We start from the raw sequence: 22962 nt of genomic DNA on the forward strand, positions 1-22962 counted from the left end.
CAGCCACCCCGGCTCCGTCTGGAGTTCAAAAACCTGCACAAGTGATGGGCAGATGGTTAAATGCATATATATAGCACTTTTAAAATAGCTTAATCTAATAAACAGTTTCAACTAATACAGTATAACGTTAACCAAGTGTCTTATGGCCCCCTAACAACATGTTGGACACAGGATGCCGACCTCAGTCTCTGATGTCAAAGTCCTACACACTGTACACCAAATCATCCACCCCAACTTTCTCCATACAACTTCTGTGCAAACTTCTGTGCAAACATTGCCAGAGAATGTAATCAATCAATTAACTTTCCTCCAAAATATTTGGTATTTGGAAAAACAAATTATGGTTGAAAATGATCAGTTAGAGAATGGGATAAATGAATTTCTCAATTTATTTGGCCAGGAAATAATCTGATTTAACATCTTGCAATTAGGAAAAGACAGAGGAGGAATGGCACTTCCTTGTTTGAGAAACTACTTCTATGCTTCACAACTAACTCCCTTACTTTACTTTATTGGTGCAATACGGAGAACAAAGCCAAATGGAAGTAATTCCAATTTGGAATGTCTCCTAATTTTCCTTTACTAGCTACAATTGGCGATAGTTGACTTGCAGCTCAAATGGAAGAGATAAAAAAAATCCCTGGATAAACCTCACGTTAAAAATATGGCAGAAGGTGGTTAGGTCATGTAGAAGACAAAAGATTTGATTCCTGGATAGGGAAAGGACTTACAACGTATCTCTCATTTACAAACAAAAACACGCTACAAAGCTTTCAATCTCTGCAGGACAAACATAACTTATAGAGCAGGAAGACTTTTTCAGATACCTTCAAATCAGGCACTATTTCAGTCAGAAGTGCAGAACTATACAGACTTATGAATAGCAGAATCAGAGTTTTATAAAATACTGAAATCAGCCTGCAGTTCAATACAAAACAAATCTATATTTAGCTTGTACAATGCTCTCTTTTATGTTGAAAATGAAAACACCTTGTACATTAAAGAAAAGTGGGGAAAAAGAAGCAGGAATAGGGCTGTCTGAGGAGGTTTGGGAGGACATTTGTAGTTTACAACGGTCCTCCACTAACTCCACAGATTGGAGAGAACACTGCTGGAAAAATATTATAAGATATTTTAAGACCCCACACCAGGAAAAATACAAGAACATAAGCTCGACGTGTTGGAAACGATGTGGCTCAATGGAAGCATTAAGCACTGTATTTAAGACTCAAATACCCCTGAATTTGGAGTCTCTTTATCTGGGCCAGGTTTTGTTTTTAACACAGAGGAGTGATATAAAGCTGCTGCAGGCCCTTTTGACGGCAAGTAAAAAAATCTATCACAAGAAGATGGCTAAAATCCAGGACCACCTACATTGGATGATTGGTATGGAATAATCCTTGAAATATTTAAAATGGAAAAGTTGACTTACTCTCTGAGGATCCAAAAGGGCAAATTTGACCAGATTTGGAATAAATGGATCAAATTTATAACCCCAATAAGAGCAGACATTGTATGACTCCACTGACTTTTTTCTTCCTTATCTCTTCTTGCTGAGAATACTGAGAATGTAACGTAAGCTCCCTTGGTTCTAATGTATATAGTTACGTCTTTAATAGAGTGTGAGATAAGGCATATGTAAGAAAGCTAAATGTAACTGCTGATAGTTTGAAGGGGGAGAAGTATGCACGGGCATGTAGGCTGTATACGCGTGAGTATGCGACTGAATATTGATGTGTAATATGTGTAGATGTGTTAAATGTGTACTTGTGGAACGGTTTACGTGGCCACGTACTTCAGAAAGTGAGGATGGAGGACCCACAGTTTTCCTGAGGACTGAGTTGACTCCCAAGTACTGTGGCATCCAAATGCCTCTGTTCGTGCAAATGCATATAAACTGTACATGTATATTAAAATGGGAAAAGAGTTAAGTATAAATATCTGTAAAGTTTTGTATAAACTGTCTTTTCCAAATAAAAAAAGAAAATACAAAAAAGAAAGAAAGTTAGATCAGTTAAACTGGAGTTAGGACATCTAAACAGCATAACATAACAGAGCAGCAGTCCACTCCTTATGATTACTGGTTTAGCTGAACCTATACAGTATGTCTTTTATTGAATAAGCCAGCCTCCACAGTGCATCAGTAGTAACGGCCACGTCAAGGTTATGTTGGAGCAAAGCGCTGAGTCAGCGAGATGCACTGAGCTTATCCACTTTCTGGTCTAGACATTAAGACTATACACCACCCATGAGAGATGTTTCATCCTAAGTGCTGTTTTACTAAATGGTAACAGTGACAACAGTGAAGATGAAACCTGTTATATTTATCTTTAAAACAGCCCCCTTGTGTCTCACATCTGTGCTGTCTTTAAAAACGTTAAAGTATGACAGGAGTTATTAGTGTAAGTGTTGAGCTAGACTGAACTAAATGCTATGTTATCCACCTTCAGGAAGACAAAAACATGCCCTTGGACAATAGGCTATGATATTATCCGGCTAAAGCTAATACGCTTCACAAAAAAAGAGGCCAGAACACAAAGGTAGAGCAGTAGAACCCTTCAGAGGAAACACATTATAGGTACTTAAGGCCTGATTGAAACGGCATTAATGTCTTTCTTCTGCCCTACGTTACAGAAGAAGAACACTTTAAAGTTGAAGTCCTGTTTCAGGCAAGCAGGATGAGCAGCTCTTCATCTCCATCAGGGAAAATATGAGAGCCACCACGTGCATGCAGGTACCTTTGTGTGTGTGTGTGTGTGTGAGCTGAGAGCTGAGATGAGACAACTGCTAAACAAGCCATAACTAGGACACCATGAATTATGCACCAGTATCCAGTATAGCTTAGCTCAGCTGGAGCGGTGACTTGATTACCTGTCATATATAATTTAACTGCACCATGTTTATGACATACTGTACTACTGTATACTCCAGACGGAAACAGAAAGACTCTCATACTCTGCACAGATTTAGAAGCACACCAGAATGTGGGCGAGGGAGAATTCCGGTTACGAGTAGTTTATTAACGGACTGTTTCCTGAACTGGAAATGATCATCGTGAGCCAGTTGCTAACTGTAACAGATGGTACTCAACACAGTGCTGAAGGACCTGGTGAATCACATCGGTAGTGTTAATTATGTATTATACACTGCTTAGAGCTATAATGTTAATTCCCTCTTTAATATCTACTTTATATTGCTGTGAAAACATCTCCTTCAAACAACTGGATTTTTTCAAGTTTCTCTCCAAAAACTACAAGATTACATTTGAACGCATCATAACCACATTATAATTTGCCTTCGCTCAACACTCGTTTACCGAATAGAGCCTAAAGGCATCATAATGTAACTCAATGCAACCTCTGTTAACGTTAGCTGTTGGCTGATAAAATTCGGTGGCCACAGGGGGCCACCTACAGCGGACATTTGGTTGCCACAGGGTATAACTTTTTGTTTCCGAACCCTGGTATGGGATGTCCTGCATTGCCACTGAACGTTTGGACGTACTAAACTGTGATGTGCAGAAATTTCCAATATTGACGTAATTCCTAGAACAGGGCTGCTTCTACAAAAAAAAAAAAAAAAAAAACACATTTTCACAATGTTTGACCAAAAATCTTTACTGACGGTCCTCTTACTATCTTTTTACATCTGCATCTCACTGTCGAGGAGATGAGGTTAAAAATTCCAGAAAAGGCAAGTATGTGGATCTCAAGTTAAGATTGTTCTTGTACCTTTTCCAAAGCCTAGACAGACTTTCATGCTCCAGCCCTATTTTCTTTCTGGTATCAGACTTTGAATCGTTACCAATAGCAGATTCTGCTTCTTGATGGCTCAACCAAACCCAACCAAACCAATCAGAGCTCCGTGGACTGGATTAAGAATGTGAACGTCATCTTCCTGTGTGTCAAAACTAGAATCGACTCCAAACAGAAATGCATGTGGATGAGATCAATGCAGGTTGTTTTAGTTTTTACAGAAATAACAAACCCTTTAATCAAATGCTAACTTCTTCTGTGTCGACTGCAAATAACGCTGATGGCACAGATATGGCCACTGTGAAGCTAAACAAAAGATGAAGGAGAGCGATTGCACTCAACTTCAACAAGGGGAAATGAATTCATTAGTTAATGAATGGCTCTTTTTCTGCTCATTCATAGCTCCCCTACTTAAGCAAAATTCAGTTGGGAGAAAGTCCACTTGTTCATATTCATTTTAAAATAGGTCACGTTGAGTTCCAGTAAGCATTAAAACACTCAAAAGGCTTTAGAATTGCGAAGACACACCAAACTTCACCTTTTAATACAGCAAGGATCTAACGTCCTTTTAAATCGTCCTGTGTTTTCCAGCGACCCCAAGTGTGTCATAATTCCGGTGTTCCCCAGCGAAGATGGGCTCAATTAACAGAACTGATGGAAGCATTGTTCAGGCATCACTGCGTGTACTCCCCAGGTGGGAGTGTGAATCAGCGAGATAGGGCATAAGGAGGACACTCACCCTGTTAAAGCGCTTGGCCTGGAAGAGGTGTCCGTTGACTCGGTAGAGTTTCCTCCATCTTCTGGCCCCGCGGCGATAGATCGATTCTAGGAAAGAGAGGAAACAGTTGTAGAGTATCAGCATGGTGAGGGAACAATGGGAATGGCTGTGTGCTAGACTAGAGGGGAGAAAGATGGAGAGGAGGGGAAGAGATGGAGTGATTAAAAAAGGGAAAGGTCCTGCGGCTCTTCCTTCACGAGAAGTCTGAGTTCAACTGAGAGGCAGACACACATCAGCTTTCTCTACGATGTATACGCATGCTCACACAAACACACCCAAAGTGCCTGCCTCCCTCTCTACTCCTTCACTCACCGGTCTGCTCTCTTTTTTTACCCTCTCCCTTCATCTTCCTCCTTCTTTCCCTGCTTCTTCCTTTTCCATCTGGACCTCCGTCCCTGCTTTTTTTTTTTTTTTTACCCCTGGTGATGAATGCACTTATTAGTGCTCCATAATGCCTTTTATTCAGGTGAGACCATGAAGGTGTAGCTATTTATAATAGGAGTATGTAGTCAGCTATTAATAAACTGCGGGGAATTAACATGCGGCGAACAGTGTGCTGGAACTTCTGTCGTCTTATCAAAACAATGATTTAAATAGGGATGGATGCACCGATTCGACTTCGAGCTGGAGCCGATCCCAGCTGACATTGGGCGAAGGCGGGGTACACACTGGACAGGTCGCCAGACTATCACAGGGCTGACACACAGAGACACGCTCACACTCACACCTATGGGCAATTTAGAGTCCACAATGAACCTAACCTGCATGTCTTTGGACTGCGGGAGGAAGCTGGAGAACCCAACGTATAACTCCACACAAGCCGTTTTTGAACCTGCGACCCTCTTGCTGTGAGGAAACAGTGCTGACCATGCTAACCGTGCACCAGCCCATATAATAAATAACAATTCAGTAAATTTATATCTATGCATTTATTTGTCATATTTTGTTTTACAAAGTTAGGAAAGCAATGTTTAAGTCAAGCCTGATGTCGGCTTACACATAAAAGAATGATCCCAGTCACTTCAGCACAGTGAGGCATACAGCTTCTTAATTAAACACCGGTATCGGATCGGTACTCGGTACCCAAAGCCCAGGTATCGCTATCTGTATCGAGACTGAAAAAGCTGGATCGGTGCATCCCTAATTAGTATGCTGATGAACAGTATTAGTGGTTGGGGGGGAGTGGGTTTTCATCCGCTGACTTGATGTGATCTGATAAGTGGCCATAAGCCATACAGAAGCCATGTTTTTGCAACAGTCTTGCATTGTATTTTTAACTGAGACATTTCAGCAGCCAAATGTGCCACAGTCTCCAAGTTACAGATAATATCTTATGTAATTTCTAAGCTAATTAATGCATTATTTATATATACATTTTATATTTCGGTCGGCATGGTTCACTTCAGTGATGATTTGGCCTCTTTGAGGTTTCATGTCGCTTCAAAACCATAGTACTACTAACAAACAAAGTACTGAAGTATTAATAGATAACAGTATTTTTTATCAAAAGTAGGGCTGGGTAAAATTACCGTTACACAACAGTATGAATGGATTTTTACTCTTAACACAACTTCAATACAAAAAAGTGTCTGAATCTCATATAATTCAAATGAGTATAGCTAAACAGCCACAGCCGGTGATGTGTAACTACAAGTTCAACCAAACATGCCATGCTGACAGTCCAATCTGGATGTCCAGGGCACAGTACGTCGTGTCAAAGGGTATAATGAACATAATATTACCATCAAGTTGTATAACCACCGTGCATCATGTCTGTTGTTCATATTACTTAGTCATGGTCCAATCCTCTGCCAGTGTGCAGATGCTCTCTCAACAAGTTATTACTATACAGGAAATTATTATAGGCAACCATTATATTTCTATTAGCAGCAGGAAATTTTTATGTCAGGGTGTTAAATTAGACTGCACTTAAAAAAGAAAACAATTTAATTTGATGCACCATCACACAGCAAGCAGCAGAGGACATCAAGAGGAGATGAGTAACTCGCTATGACGAACAACGTCACACACGAATGGATTTGTCGATGTGTGACCAACTGGACATCATGCGATCACTGTCCACCACTGATATGATGCATATGAGAAAGTTTGATAAGAAATGTACTAAAGAACTACTGAACTTGAATTTTATAGTTAACATACTGTGGAAAGTTTAGCTGTCCAATTTCCACAAGGCTGGTTCAGAACAAATTCAGAGTGGAAAACCTGGACATTTCAGGCCAATACATTTGGGAAACATTCATCCCTACAGACTGAGTATTCCCAGCTCAAATTCAAAAACATGCAAATCAGCGTCTAAAACTGACATCAAACAAACTGTGACGAAAAGCAATCTCTAAAACTTTTTAAGTGGGACATTATATTTGTTATTACTGAATGTCACCTGTAAGCTAAAGCTTATGCGAAGTTTCGCTTAACATGAATCCTGAAACACTGATGAAATAAGCTATACCGTATAAAGAATAAGTCTGGTGATTTTCTATATTTTTCTTATTAATGTATCAGTAAATCCAAAGAAAAGACAAAGACAACAAACGACTAACAATGAATGAATCTGCTAACAAGTATTGTGTGAATCAAAGCCTGATACTGTAATGGACGTGGCCGTGCTCCGGCTTATTTCCTAGTGTTTCCTGTGTTTCCAGCACCTCCAATTCAAATTCAATTCAATTCAATTCAATTCAAACAACTTTATTAATCCCTCTAGGGGCAATTGGTTTGGAGCAGCTTGTACATAAAAACGTACACACATAAAATATAAAACAGGACCTAAAACGATTACTGATGTAAATTAGACTAACTAATAAATAAACAGACTGAATAAGAACAATAGAAGGATCAGTCTAATAAGGGATAAAAGGATCTGTGACGGTAAAAGGATAAAAGTCCCGTAAGAAATACAAAATCTGAGGAGCATTCAATAATCTGATTGCAGAGGGGATAAACGATTTAGAATAGCGGTTGGTTTTACAAACCGGTAAAACCATGACGACGTCCTGACGGCAACAGAAAAAAAATTCACTAGAAAGCACATGACCAGAAGATGCTAAAAAATACATTCCGCCTTACGGAGGATCTGTTGGTTATAAAAGGAATTCAAAACTCTCTGTTTCACACCAATAATCTTAGAACAGATTTTAACAATACTGTTGAGACTGTTTCTGTCTTTAACTGAGAGGCTGTGAAACCAACAGATAAAAGAAAAAACAAAGGAGAATCTCAATGAAAAGACTGTTAAAAACGACGAGAGGATTACGGGACTGACTGAAAAGGAATTCAGTTTCCGTAAGAGGTGAATTCTCTGTTGCCCCTTCTTTACAATAGCCTCAGTGTTGACATCAAATTTAAGTGGATCATCCAAATACGTGCCATGTAAGATCTTACTATTTCTGACACTGGACCCTGGAGGAGGGATAGCAGAGCTGTATCGTCAGAAAATTTACCGTGGTAGCTACGCTCAGGCCAAGCTTAGTAAGTTAAGTTCCTTGTATTCCTATAACATTGTGTCTGTTTTCCTGCGCTCCAGGATTCTTGTTGCCTTGTCTGCCTGCCTGCTTGCTCCCCTGTCTGCTAGCCTAGTGTAACACAAGCCTGCAACCATCACTCACCCTCGTCCACCCTGCTCACTCAATAAACCTTGTTAAAACTTCACCAACCTCTTGTCAAGTGTCCTGCGTCTGGGTCCACCTGTACCACACCCTGACAAATATATTGTATTCCTCTGTGCCATAGAAAAACATGTCAAAGAGCCACACTGTTGCACTGGGCGACATGTTCCTTCATCACCATGAACATACACGCTGTAGTTTAGTTTGACTTAATCCCAAATACACCGTCCAGTTGTGTGCAACACCTTTGTTGCTTTTGGTGCGTCATGTGTACGCCATGTAGTCTGTACTGACAGCGATGCAAACACCTCAGAGTTAGTGATGAAGAATAAAAAGTGAGGATTGATCATGGTGGGCGGGATTTGAGGTGGATGGGTCCAACAAACACAGGACTTTTAACCAGGAGGCCGGTGTTCGTGTCCCAAAGACGTCTGTGACGTATTTTCTGTAGCCTACTTATGTTACGTTGTTTACGTACATATTTTTACTTAGTTTATGTTTCTTATTTTAAGCTCAACCATGATGTTTTTCCTAAAAAGTGTTTTTGTTGCCTAAACATAAAGGCGACCATTTCACGGTAACGACGTGACGTTAAATGACACGCAACCTTAAAAAGGTGCCGGTGGCGTATTTATAAATGACACATGGAAAGCCTAAAATGCGTTATCATAATACGTTATGTTGCTGCTATTTCTACACCTTCCCATAAGATCAGGCTGGAGAGACAGACTTGTTGAGTTTGGTCTTTTCATGGGACTTGCAAATAATGGTTAAAATCAATGAAGCAGAGGTGGAGATATCCTGACTTCTAGTCACCTCCCTGCCTGCTAAACGCCCACTTCTTTCAAACTCCATGCCCCCGGTTTGTACTACAGACTTTCTGGTAAAAAAAATTGTAAAGTCTCCAAGCCTAAGCAGACAAGATGATGACATCAGCAGGGTTATCTCAGTACACAATAGTGACGAGTAAAATGCACGCGTAAAATCGGTGTGTTGTGCCCCTTTACAGGGCGTAGAGTAGTGTAGTTTGTGTGCATCAGCAGGAACACATTATGCTGCTCAGCAAGTATTGACTGATGAAACCTGCTGCCATACAAATCAATAAATGATCATCCAATTTACATGTGTTGTCTTTCCACAGCATGAAGCGAACTGGTTGGCTGAACCACATCAGGCGTTGCCCTCCTGACTGACCACTAATTATTCAGTAGCTGCTCTCCCAGTGCCTCCCCCCCACCCCCCAAGTCTGTACTGGTTTTCCAGTCTGGTTGGTTGCTCCAGTGATGGGTGCGGCTGTGATATCCTCCTCTACTCACTCATTTTTTGCCTCTGTTGCTATGGTAGCCACAGCCCACCATATACCAGCTATTGTTAGTCAGCTGTGAGGATGTCAGGATGACAATGTCTGCAAACAAAAGTGTATCTTAACAACAAGCCCCCCCCCCTCCCCCCCCCCGCTCCACCCCCCGCTCCACCACATCTCCTTTTCTGAAAAAGGATTGTGTAGAATCAGGTTGAATATACTGTGTATCAGATTTACTGTTCGTCTCTTGAGCAATGGGTGCAGAGCGGTGTTTAAATTTTCATACCCTGGGGTGAACCCTTGTTCCAGATGTTTTTTAACATCCTCACATCGTCCTTAATGTTTTAGCTAAGAATCTGTTCTTCTTTCTCTATCCCCGTCCTTGGATATTGTGTACTAAATACTACACACTGCTGCAACAAAGCTGCAAGACTATAGTCTTACATTGCACCATAAAAACGAACACAGACAGCATGCAACATAAACTATCATGGTTACCAGTAGAGAAAAGACTCGCCTTAAGCACAGTGACATTCTTTTAGTTACGCAGCATTTATTCTACTAAACCTGAGATTTTATACTGTCGAATTACCAAATGCAGGGACGTTCACAGTCATTTCACTCAAACAGCGGATGATTGCCAAATCACGTTACCTCACCCAAAATCGAATGCCTTAAAATTTATCGTGCCATCAATCACGGGAATAGCTGCCCTCTTTACAACCGTCAATCCTCCAACAAATCGTTTTCAAAATGTTTTTTGTTCTTTGTCCCTGACGATGGGCCTTGAGGCCAAATGGTTGTGGATGATGTGAATGAATGTGAAATTTATATATGTTTGGAAAATGTTAATGTTGTTAGTGTAACACAAATATGATGTTGTGTATAGTGTTGATTTCGGACCCCAGGTAGACTAGTTGGTGCCATTGGTATCAGCTAACGAGGGATCCTTTTTAAATAAATAAACACTAACATTATTCCAGCCAAAGAAATGTACTACTCAACTTTTTTTGGCAAGCAATATTGACAAGCACATTGAGTCTTGTCCCAGCCAAAATTTAAGTTGTGCTTATCTCTGTATGCAAATGGGTGTCAGAGTAAACACAGTATACCAGACACTCGGTACATGAGGTACTGACTGAGGATTAACGAGCAACACTCAAAACTCCTGTCAGAATGGTAGCGTATGGCCACAGAGGGTCTAATGTCACAAAGTAGCATTGCCATAGAGGCTTCCGCTGTCTTGAATGTGCACTCAACAGCTATACATTCTGCCTTTTGTGCATAGTGATGAATGCTTTTGAGACTCTCGTATCTCTGTCTCTCGGAGTCGGGGCAGTGGAGATCAGAGTGAAAGCGAGCGGAGGAGAGGCACAAAGAGAGCTGTGCTCTTTGGGGTCTCCTCAGTGAATTCCCTCTAATCCTGTTAACTCAAGGCCTCTAAAGGAAAGTGCCGCCGCCTGCCTTGGAGGATCACTGCGGTGTGTTTCCATAGTTACCCAGTATTTCTACCCCCGTGCCCATATTAGTGGGTGAGTCATGGTGTTGGGAGGGTGGGTGACACTGAGGAAGGTGAACCTACACATCATGTTACACTTCCTCAGTGCCCACATCCGATGCTAAATACAGTGTATGCGATTGAATAATTAATTGAAACAGATGTTTTGACTAAGTGGTAAATTGCAGCGCATAGCTTTGTGTCTTTAATCAGAGTGTTGGTGAAGAGATGAATGGTTACACAGAAGAAGAAGTTTAATGAATAAGCGTTTCCTCTTAAATATGTATCGGGCTGCCTTACAGACTGCAGTTATCAATATCTGGGTTTAAATGGTGAATATACGATTAATAATCTTGACAGTCCATTTAGAATACAAATGCCCCTAAGCACATTTTGATGACATTTTGTATTATATAGCATGGCTCGTATAAACCATTCAACGGAGAACACTTGCAGCTAGAAGCAGGGCAAGCCTTTGAAACCCGTTCAACTGTGGAGTCTCTACAGTGCCAATATTGTTATCAAGGACTAGTCCAGGGATCAATTACTATTGATCGACTATCATGCATAAACGAAATACTACACAAATAAATAGTTTTTATATCATACTGTATTATATTACAGTAAGTAAGATCAACATGGTCGGTGCAAAACAGTGCCTCTCTGTGAGCATTATAGCTGAAAACGCAAAGATTTAAAAAACATATTTTCTGTCAGCTGTCAACGAGCGAGCTGACTTGGTTGATTCACTGCATCCTGGTCAGCGTATGGTAAAATAAAAAAAAATTGGTTCCAGTAATAGTAGCCGGTGTAGTTATTATAGTAAAAGGGAAAGTATGGCCTCTCTATCCTTTTATTCCAAAAGTTGTAAAGAAAGCACATAATAAAGCCTCGAAGGGCGGAAGTATAGATGAACCCGGTTAAAGAGTAACTGCCCATCAGGGCACGCTCTACGAAGTAAAGTGAAAGCCCCCGCAACGAGGCAGGGATGATGCTCTTAAAATTAAAAGACCCTGTTTTGAAGACAGGAAAAAAGCTCCATAAACAACAGCGTGAGAGAGATGTGAGAGAGAGATGACAGCATGGAGCAACTGACACCTTTCTGGCTGCAGACTGTCTGAGACAGTCTAACCAAAGTAGCACTACACACCATGACCATGTTTGGATCAACTAATACTGAGTCAGCTTTCTTCGCTATGAACATTATTAAAACCAAGTACCGATCCAGGCTCACCAATGAGGACCTGCACATGTGCATGAGAATGGCAGAGCATCACAGGCCCATTTCTACTCTTGTTTTCCTTCAATTGAATTGTAGGCCATATAGGTTCATTGACTATTTTCAAGACTCATTTTATTTAGGGTCAAGATAGCTATTTGTTTTGTTTCCATACAAATTAAATGTGTCTGTATGCTAAGAGTATTATAAAAGTAAAAGTACAAAAGCTATTGTTGAAATGATATGGAAATGCACGTCGTTGATTTTATTTGATAGATGTAAGGGATGATCAGATCACAAGTGGACAGCTTTAAGTACGTCTGTTCACACCTGGCACTAGAATGCATCTCCACATGCGTCTTGAGTGGCCACCCGCTCTATATGCAAATAAACACGTAGTAAACACACGGATACAGCAGACGTTGTGACGTAATATTACAGGAACATCAGTAGTAATATTCTACATATTCGTGAATTCTGGTACATTGTATTAACATCAAAATAAAAGGTTATTGTACTGGCGGTCCCCAGGACCTCCGCGCCGCCGGCACCGCTGCTTTTGCCAGACAACAGGTAGGGGAGAGAACAGGAAGGGCCGACGGACGGACGGAAGGGTGTCAATTCTGTGCAAAGCAGCGGAACAAAAACACCGACACATCTCCGACAATATGATAATAATGCACTTTGCGTGCCTAGTCTGATAGTCTGTGGATTATGTAGCCTATAAACAAGATATATTTTAATAAAATACAGTTGTACCGACAGTATACAGTAGAGCACAGAGGCCGTTTCCATGCTGACAAGCGCCCGTGTCTACCTGTCTGTTCACCTGAGGAGCGCAGTGATCCCACAGATCCCAGCAGGACGTCATTTGAGTAGGCGGTCCTTAATGTGGCCCAGGACGCATTCACATACACACTACTAAAAAAAATGTGGTCATATGTGGCCCAGACCACCTCTGAATGTGGTCTGAAAGATCCGATCTCAGTGCGTCCTCAATGCGTCCTCAATGCGTCTTGAATGCGTTCACACCTGTACTTAGAGCTGTCCACTTGTGATCGGATCACTGAGGACGCATGTTAATACCACGTCTGAACAGGGCCATAATAGACATTATGAGGTTTGGACCTTTGCTGGAAAATTTCAGTAACTGGACCTCTTTCAATTTTCATTGGAGCCCCCTGTTTTAAAGGCCCAAACCAAAGAGTTGAGCTTTAACATGCCCATCTTGTAACTAATAACTGAGACCCGACCTGGAATCTGAGTCTGGCCGAGTCTAATCAGGCTTTGCATGACCCCGTCCTGTTTTATTGGCAAAAGTCTTCTGTCCTGCTTGTTAATACTGGATGTAAAATACATATGTGAAAGCGCAGGAAACATGACATGTATCGCTTCTTTATTAATTGGTGGATCATCATGCTGCTGCTCTTCTCTCTCAATTTGGGTGTGTTTGAGCGGACTGGGTTTTGGATCGGGTCTACCTCAGGTCCATTTGATGAGCTCTGGCTACTTGGTTATCATTTGGGTCACATTTTTTTAACAGGTTCTTAACTTTGTATCTCTATTACTAAGTGTAGTTAAAAATGTGAAATTGAGTGTTATAATATCAAATGTTAACCTCTTTTTGGGGTCTGTGTCAACGGTTGGGGGTCCTCCATTGAAAGTAAAGCATTCAGAAGGATTCAATATATCAGATTTAGACTGATGTCAATGAAATTCCACAAAGAAATGAGGCTTCAAAGAATAAACCAAGTTTTAAATAACTACCTGACATTCACTCGTGGCCTCGGGTGCACCGGGAGCACATCTTTAGATGAGGACGGTGCGTGTGTGAAGTGTGAATTCACACACCGAATTAAAGCGTTGCTGTAGGGATATGACAGATAGATAGAGCCGAAAGGCATGCAGGAGAGTGCCGGGAATGTTAAATCGGAGGTGAACAGTCAGATATATGAGCACAAATGAACCGAGAATGATGTCATGGTGACCGGTAATTTCTCTTCAAAGTCACTTCCTGCTTGTCCCGCTATGACTCACCGTCATGATATTGTAAATATTCTCACAACACTGACCCCAAAATCGGTCAATGTCAACCACAACTAAAGATAAATACACCAGTGGGATTTCCCCAGCCTAATTTATTATTTCATACCCATAATAATCACATTATCAATCCCACACCCTCTTGAATCCCCCTCTGGTTACAGCAGATGTTATTGGTTACTGCATCCAATTAAAAAACAATTTCTGGATCGGGGGGCGGATCAGTTCTTGTTTACATCTTGCTAGGATCGTCCTCCCGGTCCGAAAGCGATGGGAACCACAAAACACAGCTGCCTCAGACATGCGCTGGCAACACACCACTTGTGCTCGACTAGCAGGCCTTCAAAGAGCTGACCTATTACAACATCTCCCTCTGGAGAACAACGAGTGTTGCATTGCCCCACTTTTCTGCCAGAGGTGCCAGAACGAGAGTAAGAAAGACGGACACTGAAGGAGCCGCGGCAGACGAGATAAACGGTCTCTCAGATGATGAATCAAAACACAATACTACACCTCCGGATGCGAAGGCCAACGCGCACAGTCCTGCCATTTTTTCCGTGGAAGGTATAAAGAAGAGTGTACGGCCAGCTGGTGTTGTGCTGTAGCTCATGTGGGGAGCCGTGTAGCAGGAGAAATAGGGTGGTACTGCCATATCTCTCTAGGACAGGACATTTACGAGGGCTTGACTCATTTCCAGACATTGTTCCTCTCACTCGCAGGAAGGTTCCTACCAACAACACCCGCCTCCCTCCCATAAATACCCCTTCAAAAAAAGAAAAGAAAAGCACAAGGCACTCTACTGTATACTGTATGCTGTATACTGTATGCTGTATCAGCAGCGATCAGCAGTGTGTGACTGCACACCCATGTTCCCATCCAGATTTATGGAACTTGTCAACTTTTGCAAAGTGCCAAGTTATTTTCTGGACACTTTCAAAGAAGCAGAGAGGGATCAATGAAACAACCCTGAGGCATTTTTTAGACACATTAGACCTTAGCGATAGGGGATGCTCAATAGCGGCATGACTAACTCTCTTAGTTTCACTTCTAATTAAAGCATTTATTCAATTGTCCTTTTAATCAGCGTGTTCCAGATAAAGAGGGAGAGAACGGACATCGCAAAGTGCATGAAATTACAAAAGACAGACAATTTCAAAGTTCGGATCACTGAAATTTGATTCTAATTCTGGAGTCATGTGAAGTCATGTGAAGGTCTATAGGGGTTCTCTGGAAGAGATAGGATTCAGACATGGACGAAGTGTATTACAGGCATACAATCAGAGTGTGTGGGATCCCGGGACTGCACACGAGTCAGTGTCACCATATGTTGATGAGTCAGCCGCTCTAGGTGACGCCATGGCAACAGATCTATCACCCCCGCTTCCATATCAGACCACTGAGAGCTGAGGTGTGTGATGAGAACACAAACAAGCTTGGAACATATGGAATTATTTATTTTTTTAAAGTGGGCATGAGGCCAATATCAACTGATAGGGACAGATCAAATGCACACTACTACTTGTTCTTATTTGTGTACTAGTGCATCTCACATTCCCTCCGACAAGCACAGTGTTTCTGCTATGGTGTACTTTATATTTGAATTTCAATTTGCTTTAATGGCATGACAAATCAATATATCTGTGTTGTCAACGCATAGGGGAAAATCAATAAGGAAATAAGAAAGAATAAATGCATCTGATAATAATAACAACGCTCACTGCTTGACCCCCGCTAAAGTAGGGTCAAAGGTTTTGCCCTTTTGGAAAAAATTCTGAAATCTTGGGCACCCTTGGACTTCTAACCCCCAAAAGGCACAACTAGACCACACTGTCAACCATCATACCAAATTTGAAGTTCCTAAGTTAAATAGTTTCCGAGTTCTGCTCCGGAAACGAAAGTGAACAGACGGAAGGACGGACGGAAGGACGGACACGCGGAACGCTATATACCCCCTACTACATTGTCGCGGGGGTATAATGAAGGTAAATATAGCATAATTATGATCATTAAAGGTAATAAATAAATACTGTACATGTCAGTAACACAATATAGTAAAATCTGAATGCATTGAACATTGAGCATATATTATTCTTGTATGAATATATTCTATGTATTTTGCCTCATATTATGGCAGGAGAAGAAATATTTAGCTGCTAGCCATGTCGTACTTTTAACTTCCCCTAATAAAAAATAGCCTTTATATATATACAGTATATATGTATAACCTTTTAAATGTTTTGGGAAATATTTTATTCTTATGTCTTTATATTTGGGACATGAACACAAGAAATGTTTTTCTGATTCACTGTCTGGTGGCAGTGTGTACAAACACGTGCCTCTCTTGGTCTCCACAGTTTTAAATAGCGACCTCTTTCTTTTTCAAGTTCGTGGTCACTGACTCTGTATTTTGTTAAAAATTGTTTTTCATTTGTTCTTTTTTCTTTTTTTTTGAGATATTCTGCTACTTGGATATCTCTGTTCAGGGATTGATAACGGAGGAGTTTGTGTTGCATTTTATTGTCATTTCTCGATTGCTCTGTATATTCATCTTTTCATTTTTGTTTCAAACTCTTTTATTGAGGACTGATGATTGTGTCTGTAGCTAGTTGAGCTCTGAAGCCTATAGGTGTTTAGCTCAGTGTATCTAAGAGCCAGCTGGTCCAGGAGAGGGTGGACATCCCAGGATTGTTGATACTGCTGATTGCTCAGGAGAGCTTTGTATGCAATTAAGAGAACTTTGAGCGGCCCAAATTTAACTAATCTTTTTTTCTTTTACTGAATTCTGCTCTGCATGCATTGTTTGTAGTGTTTTGGGCAAACTTTTAATATGATTTTACAAAATTCAAATTGTAATTTTTCAGGGGGAGTTTGATCCCAGTTTTTAATCTGGTTTCTAAACAGGGCACCATATTTCGCTTCCATAAAGCATAATTGGTGTGATCAGAGAATTGTAGATTTTTTAGCCAAATTGTTATGGGGATATTTGTTTTTCCGAATTTGCTTTTAGTTGCATATAAAACTCTCTAAGCTTTATTACATAATGTGTTCATGGCCAGGTTGAAACTCCACCAATTTCAACCCCTAATTAGTTATATGAGCCATTTTGTTCTAGCCTGGTGTTGCCCAGAGTGAAGTTGTATTTCTGCCTATTTCCCTGAGATCTGGCTCTCCTCTGGAATGCCGTCACGCTGCTCTTTTCCAGATTGACTGTCAGTGCCCATTTCTGACAGTACTGCTCTAACATATATAGATATATTCTATTTCACAATTTTTCACGGAGTGGAGGACAACATTCAAAGTCAAGATAGAAAATCTCTCATGGAAAGACAATAAACCATTGACACAAGGTTAATCCCCTCATTATGGGTATTAAGATGATTACAGCAATACTCCAAGGAGAGAAGCTTCTGTGGGAGGCATGTTGCATTGATGTTTGTAGTAATCTTGCTTTAATGAAAAATGGTCACTGTCTATCACCATCACTATTGGAAAACGTCGGCATGATGTTGGACTGTGGCTGCCGTTATTACCTCCACCGAGGAGGATATGTTCTCGGTTTGTTTGTCAGCAAGGTTACGGAAAAACTTCTGGGCTGACTTTCATAAAACTTGGTGGAAGGATGTAGCATGGGCCAAAGGAAGAACCCATTACATTTTGAAGCAGATTCTAATCAAGGGACGGATACAAGCATTATTTTTCACTTTTATTTACATTGCGAGATAGGGCATTTGGTCTTAGCGGAGGGCTGCGCTCGGCGAGTGCCCTTCTAGTTAGTAATAGTTGTAACCTCAGGTGTTAGTAGTAGTTAGTACTAATATCGGTGGGTTGTACTTTAAGTACAATAATCTGGATTCCTGACTAAATCAGCATCATTTAGAAAATATAATTTAGTATTTGCTGCATACAAATATCTTGATTTTTTAATTTATTTACATGATAAAATGTTGTTTTGGAGCAGCAAACGTTCATCACATCACCCAAACACCACAGCAATGCTGTCCTTTGTTTAGTCGTTGCTGTCTTCATAGCGCAATTTCAATTTATCTGTTAATTTTTTAACTTTCAGGTACTTTCTGCAATCCATTTGGCTCCCTCATGCTTACAGTGTTGCTATGAATTACATTTTACTCAACTTTAACCTCCGTTAGTAATCAGCTTTCTATGTTTAGCTACTTGAGTCAAACATGACGGGTATTACTGCTATTACATAAGGCGCCTCTAAGAATATAAAAGCACTTCAGTGTTGATATAGTGCTGATTTCCTGTATACCAGGTAAAGTCTTGTTTCTGTGTGGACCTCTGTTTGTTGCATGTAACGTGGTCACTGCCTACCTGGCTCTCTGAAGGATTCCTAGCGGACTGATGATGAACACTGCTGTTCCCCATGCAGTTCTTTCATATTTCTTACAGCCTACACTCTTTAACTACTTATAGAAGCAGAAAATTGTTCTGTGGGTTTGTGATTCTCCATGGTGCTCTGAAGAGCTCCTGATAAACCTTGTTTTTTACAGGTGCAGCAGGATGGCAGGTATATTCATGAAGCAGACTTGAAAAATGTAGGTCCGTGCACAGACACAGAGAAAATCTAGGACACAGTTTTTGGGCGATAACACTTTGCAAACTTGGGTATAGTTATGGAAACTGAATGTAAAGTTTGTAAGCATACTGGCCAAGGACCATTTGAATATTAACTGGCAAGTGGCGTACAAATGGAAAGCCTAACTGAAGTTGTGTCACTCCATCTGTAGTGGTGTGTGTACTGACAGGCCTGTGTTAGGGTCACTGATTGATCATGTCCTAAATTACTTTGCATTTTAGTTTAACAGCCTGCTGCTGCTGCTAGCGTTGCCACAGGCAGAAAGCAACTATTTCCATTTCTGCCAATCTTCTCTAAACACACACGCACACACCAAGTAAAAGCTCTGCATTGATTTGGGAAAGCCAGTCTCATCAGTGCTGTTACTAGTGCAGTGCCCTTTGACGAAATGCCCGTTGAAAACATTCCCCGTTCAGGACGGGCCGGATGCTTGGCCTGTGGTGTTGCTGCTTGCGGCTTTCTCAAGAACCGCTCATACAAATAACTTCACACTCAACACTGAGCTTCCTTGGGTCCCGAGCAATACCTGTCATGACATAGTTGCATCACACACCCGAGTCGCAACCACTCACGGTCAAAAACACCGGTGATATACTCTGATTCACAGGAAAAAACACCAAGGGCTGACTTTTTTACCGTAACTGCAACTGGGGCCCTCCAACTATAAGGGCCCCAAACAGCAACAGATTTATTATGATGTTTAGATATGAAAAGTATTGGATTATGTTACTATTCTAACTCATTGTACCCTGAAATAACTTACAAAAGGCCCCCCAAAGCACTTCAAAAATATGCAACTCAACTGTATACTACTTACTGTGTACTTCTACTTCAGAGGAGAACATGAAAAATGTTGCAGTTTACGTTGCAGATTCAGATTTGACTCACAAAATATAACAATTAAATTATGATTCATTATTATTCAGTAAACTATCCAGCATTATATCGTTCCCTGGCCAGGAGCTGCACATGTGGTCCCCTCATTGATGTATAAAGAGAACGGGCCGCTCAGGCGCATCAGACACATTACTAAAACAAATGTCAGCGGTGTGGAACTTTTACAAAGTGTGTGAGACCGATACTCTGTGGAGGAGAGCTAGTTAACATTAGCTGTTAGCAGCCGGTGGGAAGAACAGTCCTGCTTGACTAAATAACAGAGCTGACAGCTAACATATGGAGGTTCCATGGAGTTACATAATGATGCGTTCAGGCTCTATTCAGTAAATATTGGGCGAAGGCAAATTATAATGTTATCATCATATGTTCAAATGTAATCTTGTAAAATGTAGTTTTTGTCGAGAAACTTGAATAAATCCAGTTGTTTGAAGGAGATGTTTTCACAACGATATCAAATAGACATTAGAGAGGGAATTATGAGCTGTTTAACTTCCTCACACTGGCTCTAAGCAGATTATAATACATAATTAAACTACTGATGACAAGATTTCTTTAATCAAAGCAAATATTTAAATAAATATTTTTCCTAATCATTTGAATTGTGTGCTTTTATACAAATAACCACTTTAGATGACAATAACAAAAGTAAAAAGATAACATTTTGAATTTTTTATGGTTTACACTGACTTCGGGACGGTTGAAATAATGGTGGTGAAAAAAGTTAGTCTGGAGCCTTGCAGTGTGTACCAGCTGCTATAACAAAACAAAACAAAATGATTGGTATCAGCCAGTTACTCATTGTATGTATTGTAAAGCTGAAATAATTAGTCAATTAAGTGATCGATGGAAAATGAACTATTTTCATAATACATTTATCTTTAAAGACATTAGCAGCTTTCAGCTGTCATATTATTTCTTTGGACTTCTGGTCAGACAAAATGACATTTGAGGGTTTTGACAAAAAACTTCTCACTCAAGGTCTTCTCTCTCTAGCTTTTTCTGGACCTTTCTACCACATCAAATGAAAGCATGGAACATTAGTCACGTGATGTACAATCTTCCGGTCTGACGACAGATACGCCTCTATCGGTCTAAGGGACTGTATTTTTGGGGTTCCGGTGTAGCCAGCAGATATCCGGGTCAAGACTTCCTCCTCCATGCGCTGCACATTGTTTACAGTCCGATTAGCAACTTGAGATGCGAACCTGGAGTTGGAGGGAAGAGACAACATGCACGACCGCATTGTTTCACAAGTAGCCAGTTTACAAGCTAATTTTAAGACCAATAAAAAGCTAAATCATTGTCAAACGATAGCCGGTGGGTTCCATTTCATTTCATTTTTTGCTCGTCACACGGACTGTTTACCTGCATTCAACCAAAGCCTGCTTGAACGTGATTGGTCAATACTACTCGGATTACATACGGAAACCAGAACGCTTCCGGTACCAAAAATCTTGTGCCGTTGCCTGCAGATTCTACATGTAAATGCAGAATCTGTCTATAGAGATTACATGATGTATAACTGAGCAAAGTCCACACGCTGATAGAGACAGTTACTAGATGCAGTTGAAAGTTCTAAAAAAAAAGCTAGTAAATTGACCATGATTTGTATCCCAAATATTTTTTTTTAGTAACATTAAGGATTATACCTTTCTTTCTCTGGGAAATCGGGATGGGCAGTTTTCACTATTTTAGACTAAACAATTTATTAAAAAGGGGGTCGCAGGTTCAAATCCGGCCTCTGGCGTTTGCATGTTCTCCCTGTGTTAGCGTGGGCTCCCTCCCACAGTCCAAAGACATGCAGTTTAAGTTCATTGCCCGTGTGAATGTGAGCGTGAATGGATGTCTGTCTCTATGTGTCAGCCCTGTGATAGTCTTCGCCCAATGTCAGCCGCGATCAGCTCCAGCGACCCCGAATGGGATAAGCGGTTACAGATAACGGATGGATGGATGTTTGTTGCTATTGACTAGTTCAAATGTGCACTTCTTTCATCCATTGCATATGTAATCTAAAAAACAATAGGTACTATGCGTATCAGGCATAGTTGGTATGTAGTACTTAATCTCAGAATGGCTACTATAATAATAAAGTTTTCAAACACAGTTGTCAATTGTTATTGTCATTCGCATTACTGCACTGGATAGTATGTAGAGTATAGTATGTCGTGCCCAAGTCGAGTGTCGCTTCAGACTGCTGGGTACGGTTAACAAAAGCCACAGCATCCTTAAATCAACGTAACATTGTTACTGGTCACTGCTCCACAGAGACATAGACATAGACCGGGGGTTTAAATGGGTTACATAGATCCAAATCAGCAGCTCCCATGGTACTGAGAAGAACCGAGAGGCACAAGTTGTCAGGGTTGACAGTATGCAGCTGACAGAGGAGAGCTTCACATGCTCCCAGCAAGGAAAAACAGGGGGTATTCAATTTAGATGCAGCTGCTGATGTGAGGATGAAAGACACACTCTGTTTACCAGCTACTGTGGAGTCTAGCTGACCTTGTGGAAAATGGATCTAGTTCATGCTCAGATTGCATTGATGGCATTGCATGGGATGCATGCAGCGCAGCAGTTTCAGTGCAATTTGCACAATTCGTATTAAAAACGAGAAACATGTTTCATCAAAGTAACCTATTCTCCATCACTGGATGAACACTAACGATTTCATCGCCGGCAAACCGGCTCACCTCAACTCAACTCAGCTCTCATGCATCCTTACTAGTGAGCCAGACATGCTCTCCGACTGTCTCTGCACAGACCTCAGGTGACCTGACATTGACTGAATCCCAGTGACAGTATCATCCCCGCTGACCCCAGATCCCCTACCTTTGACTCGAAGGTAGAAAAGCAGCGTGAGCAGCATCCCTCCTGCTGAATGTTAGCGCTCCCTCGCCTTCACACCCCGGATCTCATGGTGGTCTCCTGCACCTCCTCCACTGCTACTCCTCTCCACATCCTGCCTTCCTCCTCCTCCTCCTCCTCCTCCTCCTGCTCTCACAGAACAGCTTCGCTCGTGCCTCTGTGTCGCTCTCTCTTCTCTCCCCTCCCTCCTTATTTGCTTCCATTCCCCTTCGGGCTCTTCATCTTGTCACACACACAGCTTCCAGTAGTACACATCAGAGGAGGTATGCGTAAACATGCACAAATTCTTTGTGTGTGAGCATCAAATGTTCCTGCACTTCCTCAGCGGGGATTCGTACCACATGACTGAGGCGGCTTTTCTCAGGAACGTGCCGTCTG

At 41.1% G+C, this 22962-nt stretch overlaps 1 protein-coding gene across 3 annotated transcripts in view; it reads right to left on the reverse strand.

The window, feature by feature from the left end:
• Window positions 1-22962, reverse strand: part of prkcz (protein kinase C, zeta) — a 135541-nt gene that overhangs the window by 57389 nt on the left and 55190 nt on the right. Inside the window, exons 1-2 of one of the 3 annotated variants that reach the window (XM_074643135.1) lie at window positions 22549-22704; window positions 4495-4580 (exon numbers count right to left, since the gene is read on the reverse strand). In XM_074643135.1, coding sequence (XP_074499236.1) covers window positions 4495-4580; window positions 22549-22585 — 123 coding nt within the window. In that variant the 5' untranslated portion in view covers window positions 22586-22704. Of the gene's footprint in view, window positions 1-4494; window positions 4581-14738; window positions 14813-22548; window positions 22705-22962 lie in introns of those variants that run through there. The other 2 variants (XM_074643134.1, XM_074643133.1) reach the window with 2 other exon arrangements.

The sequence above is a fragment of the Sebastes fasciatus genome, chromosome 8 (genome assembly GCF_043250625.1).
Source record: "Sebastes fasciatus isolate fSebFas1 chromosome 8, fSebFas1.pri, whole genome shotgun sequence".
NCBI lineage: Eukaryota > Metazoa > Chordata > Actinopteri > Perciformes > Sebastidae > Sebastes > Sebastes fasciatus.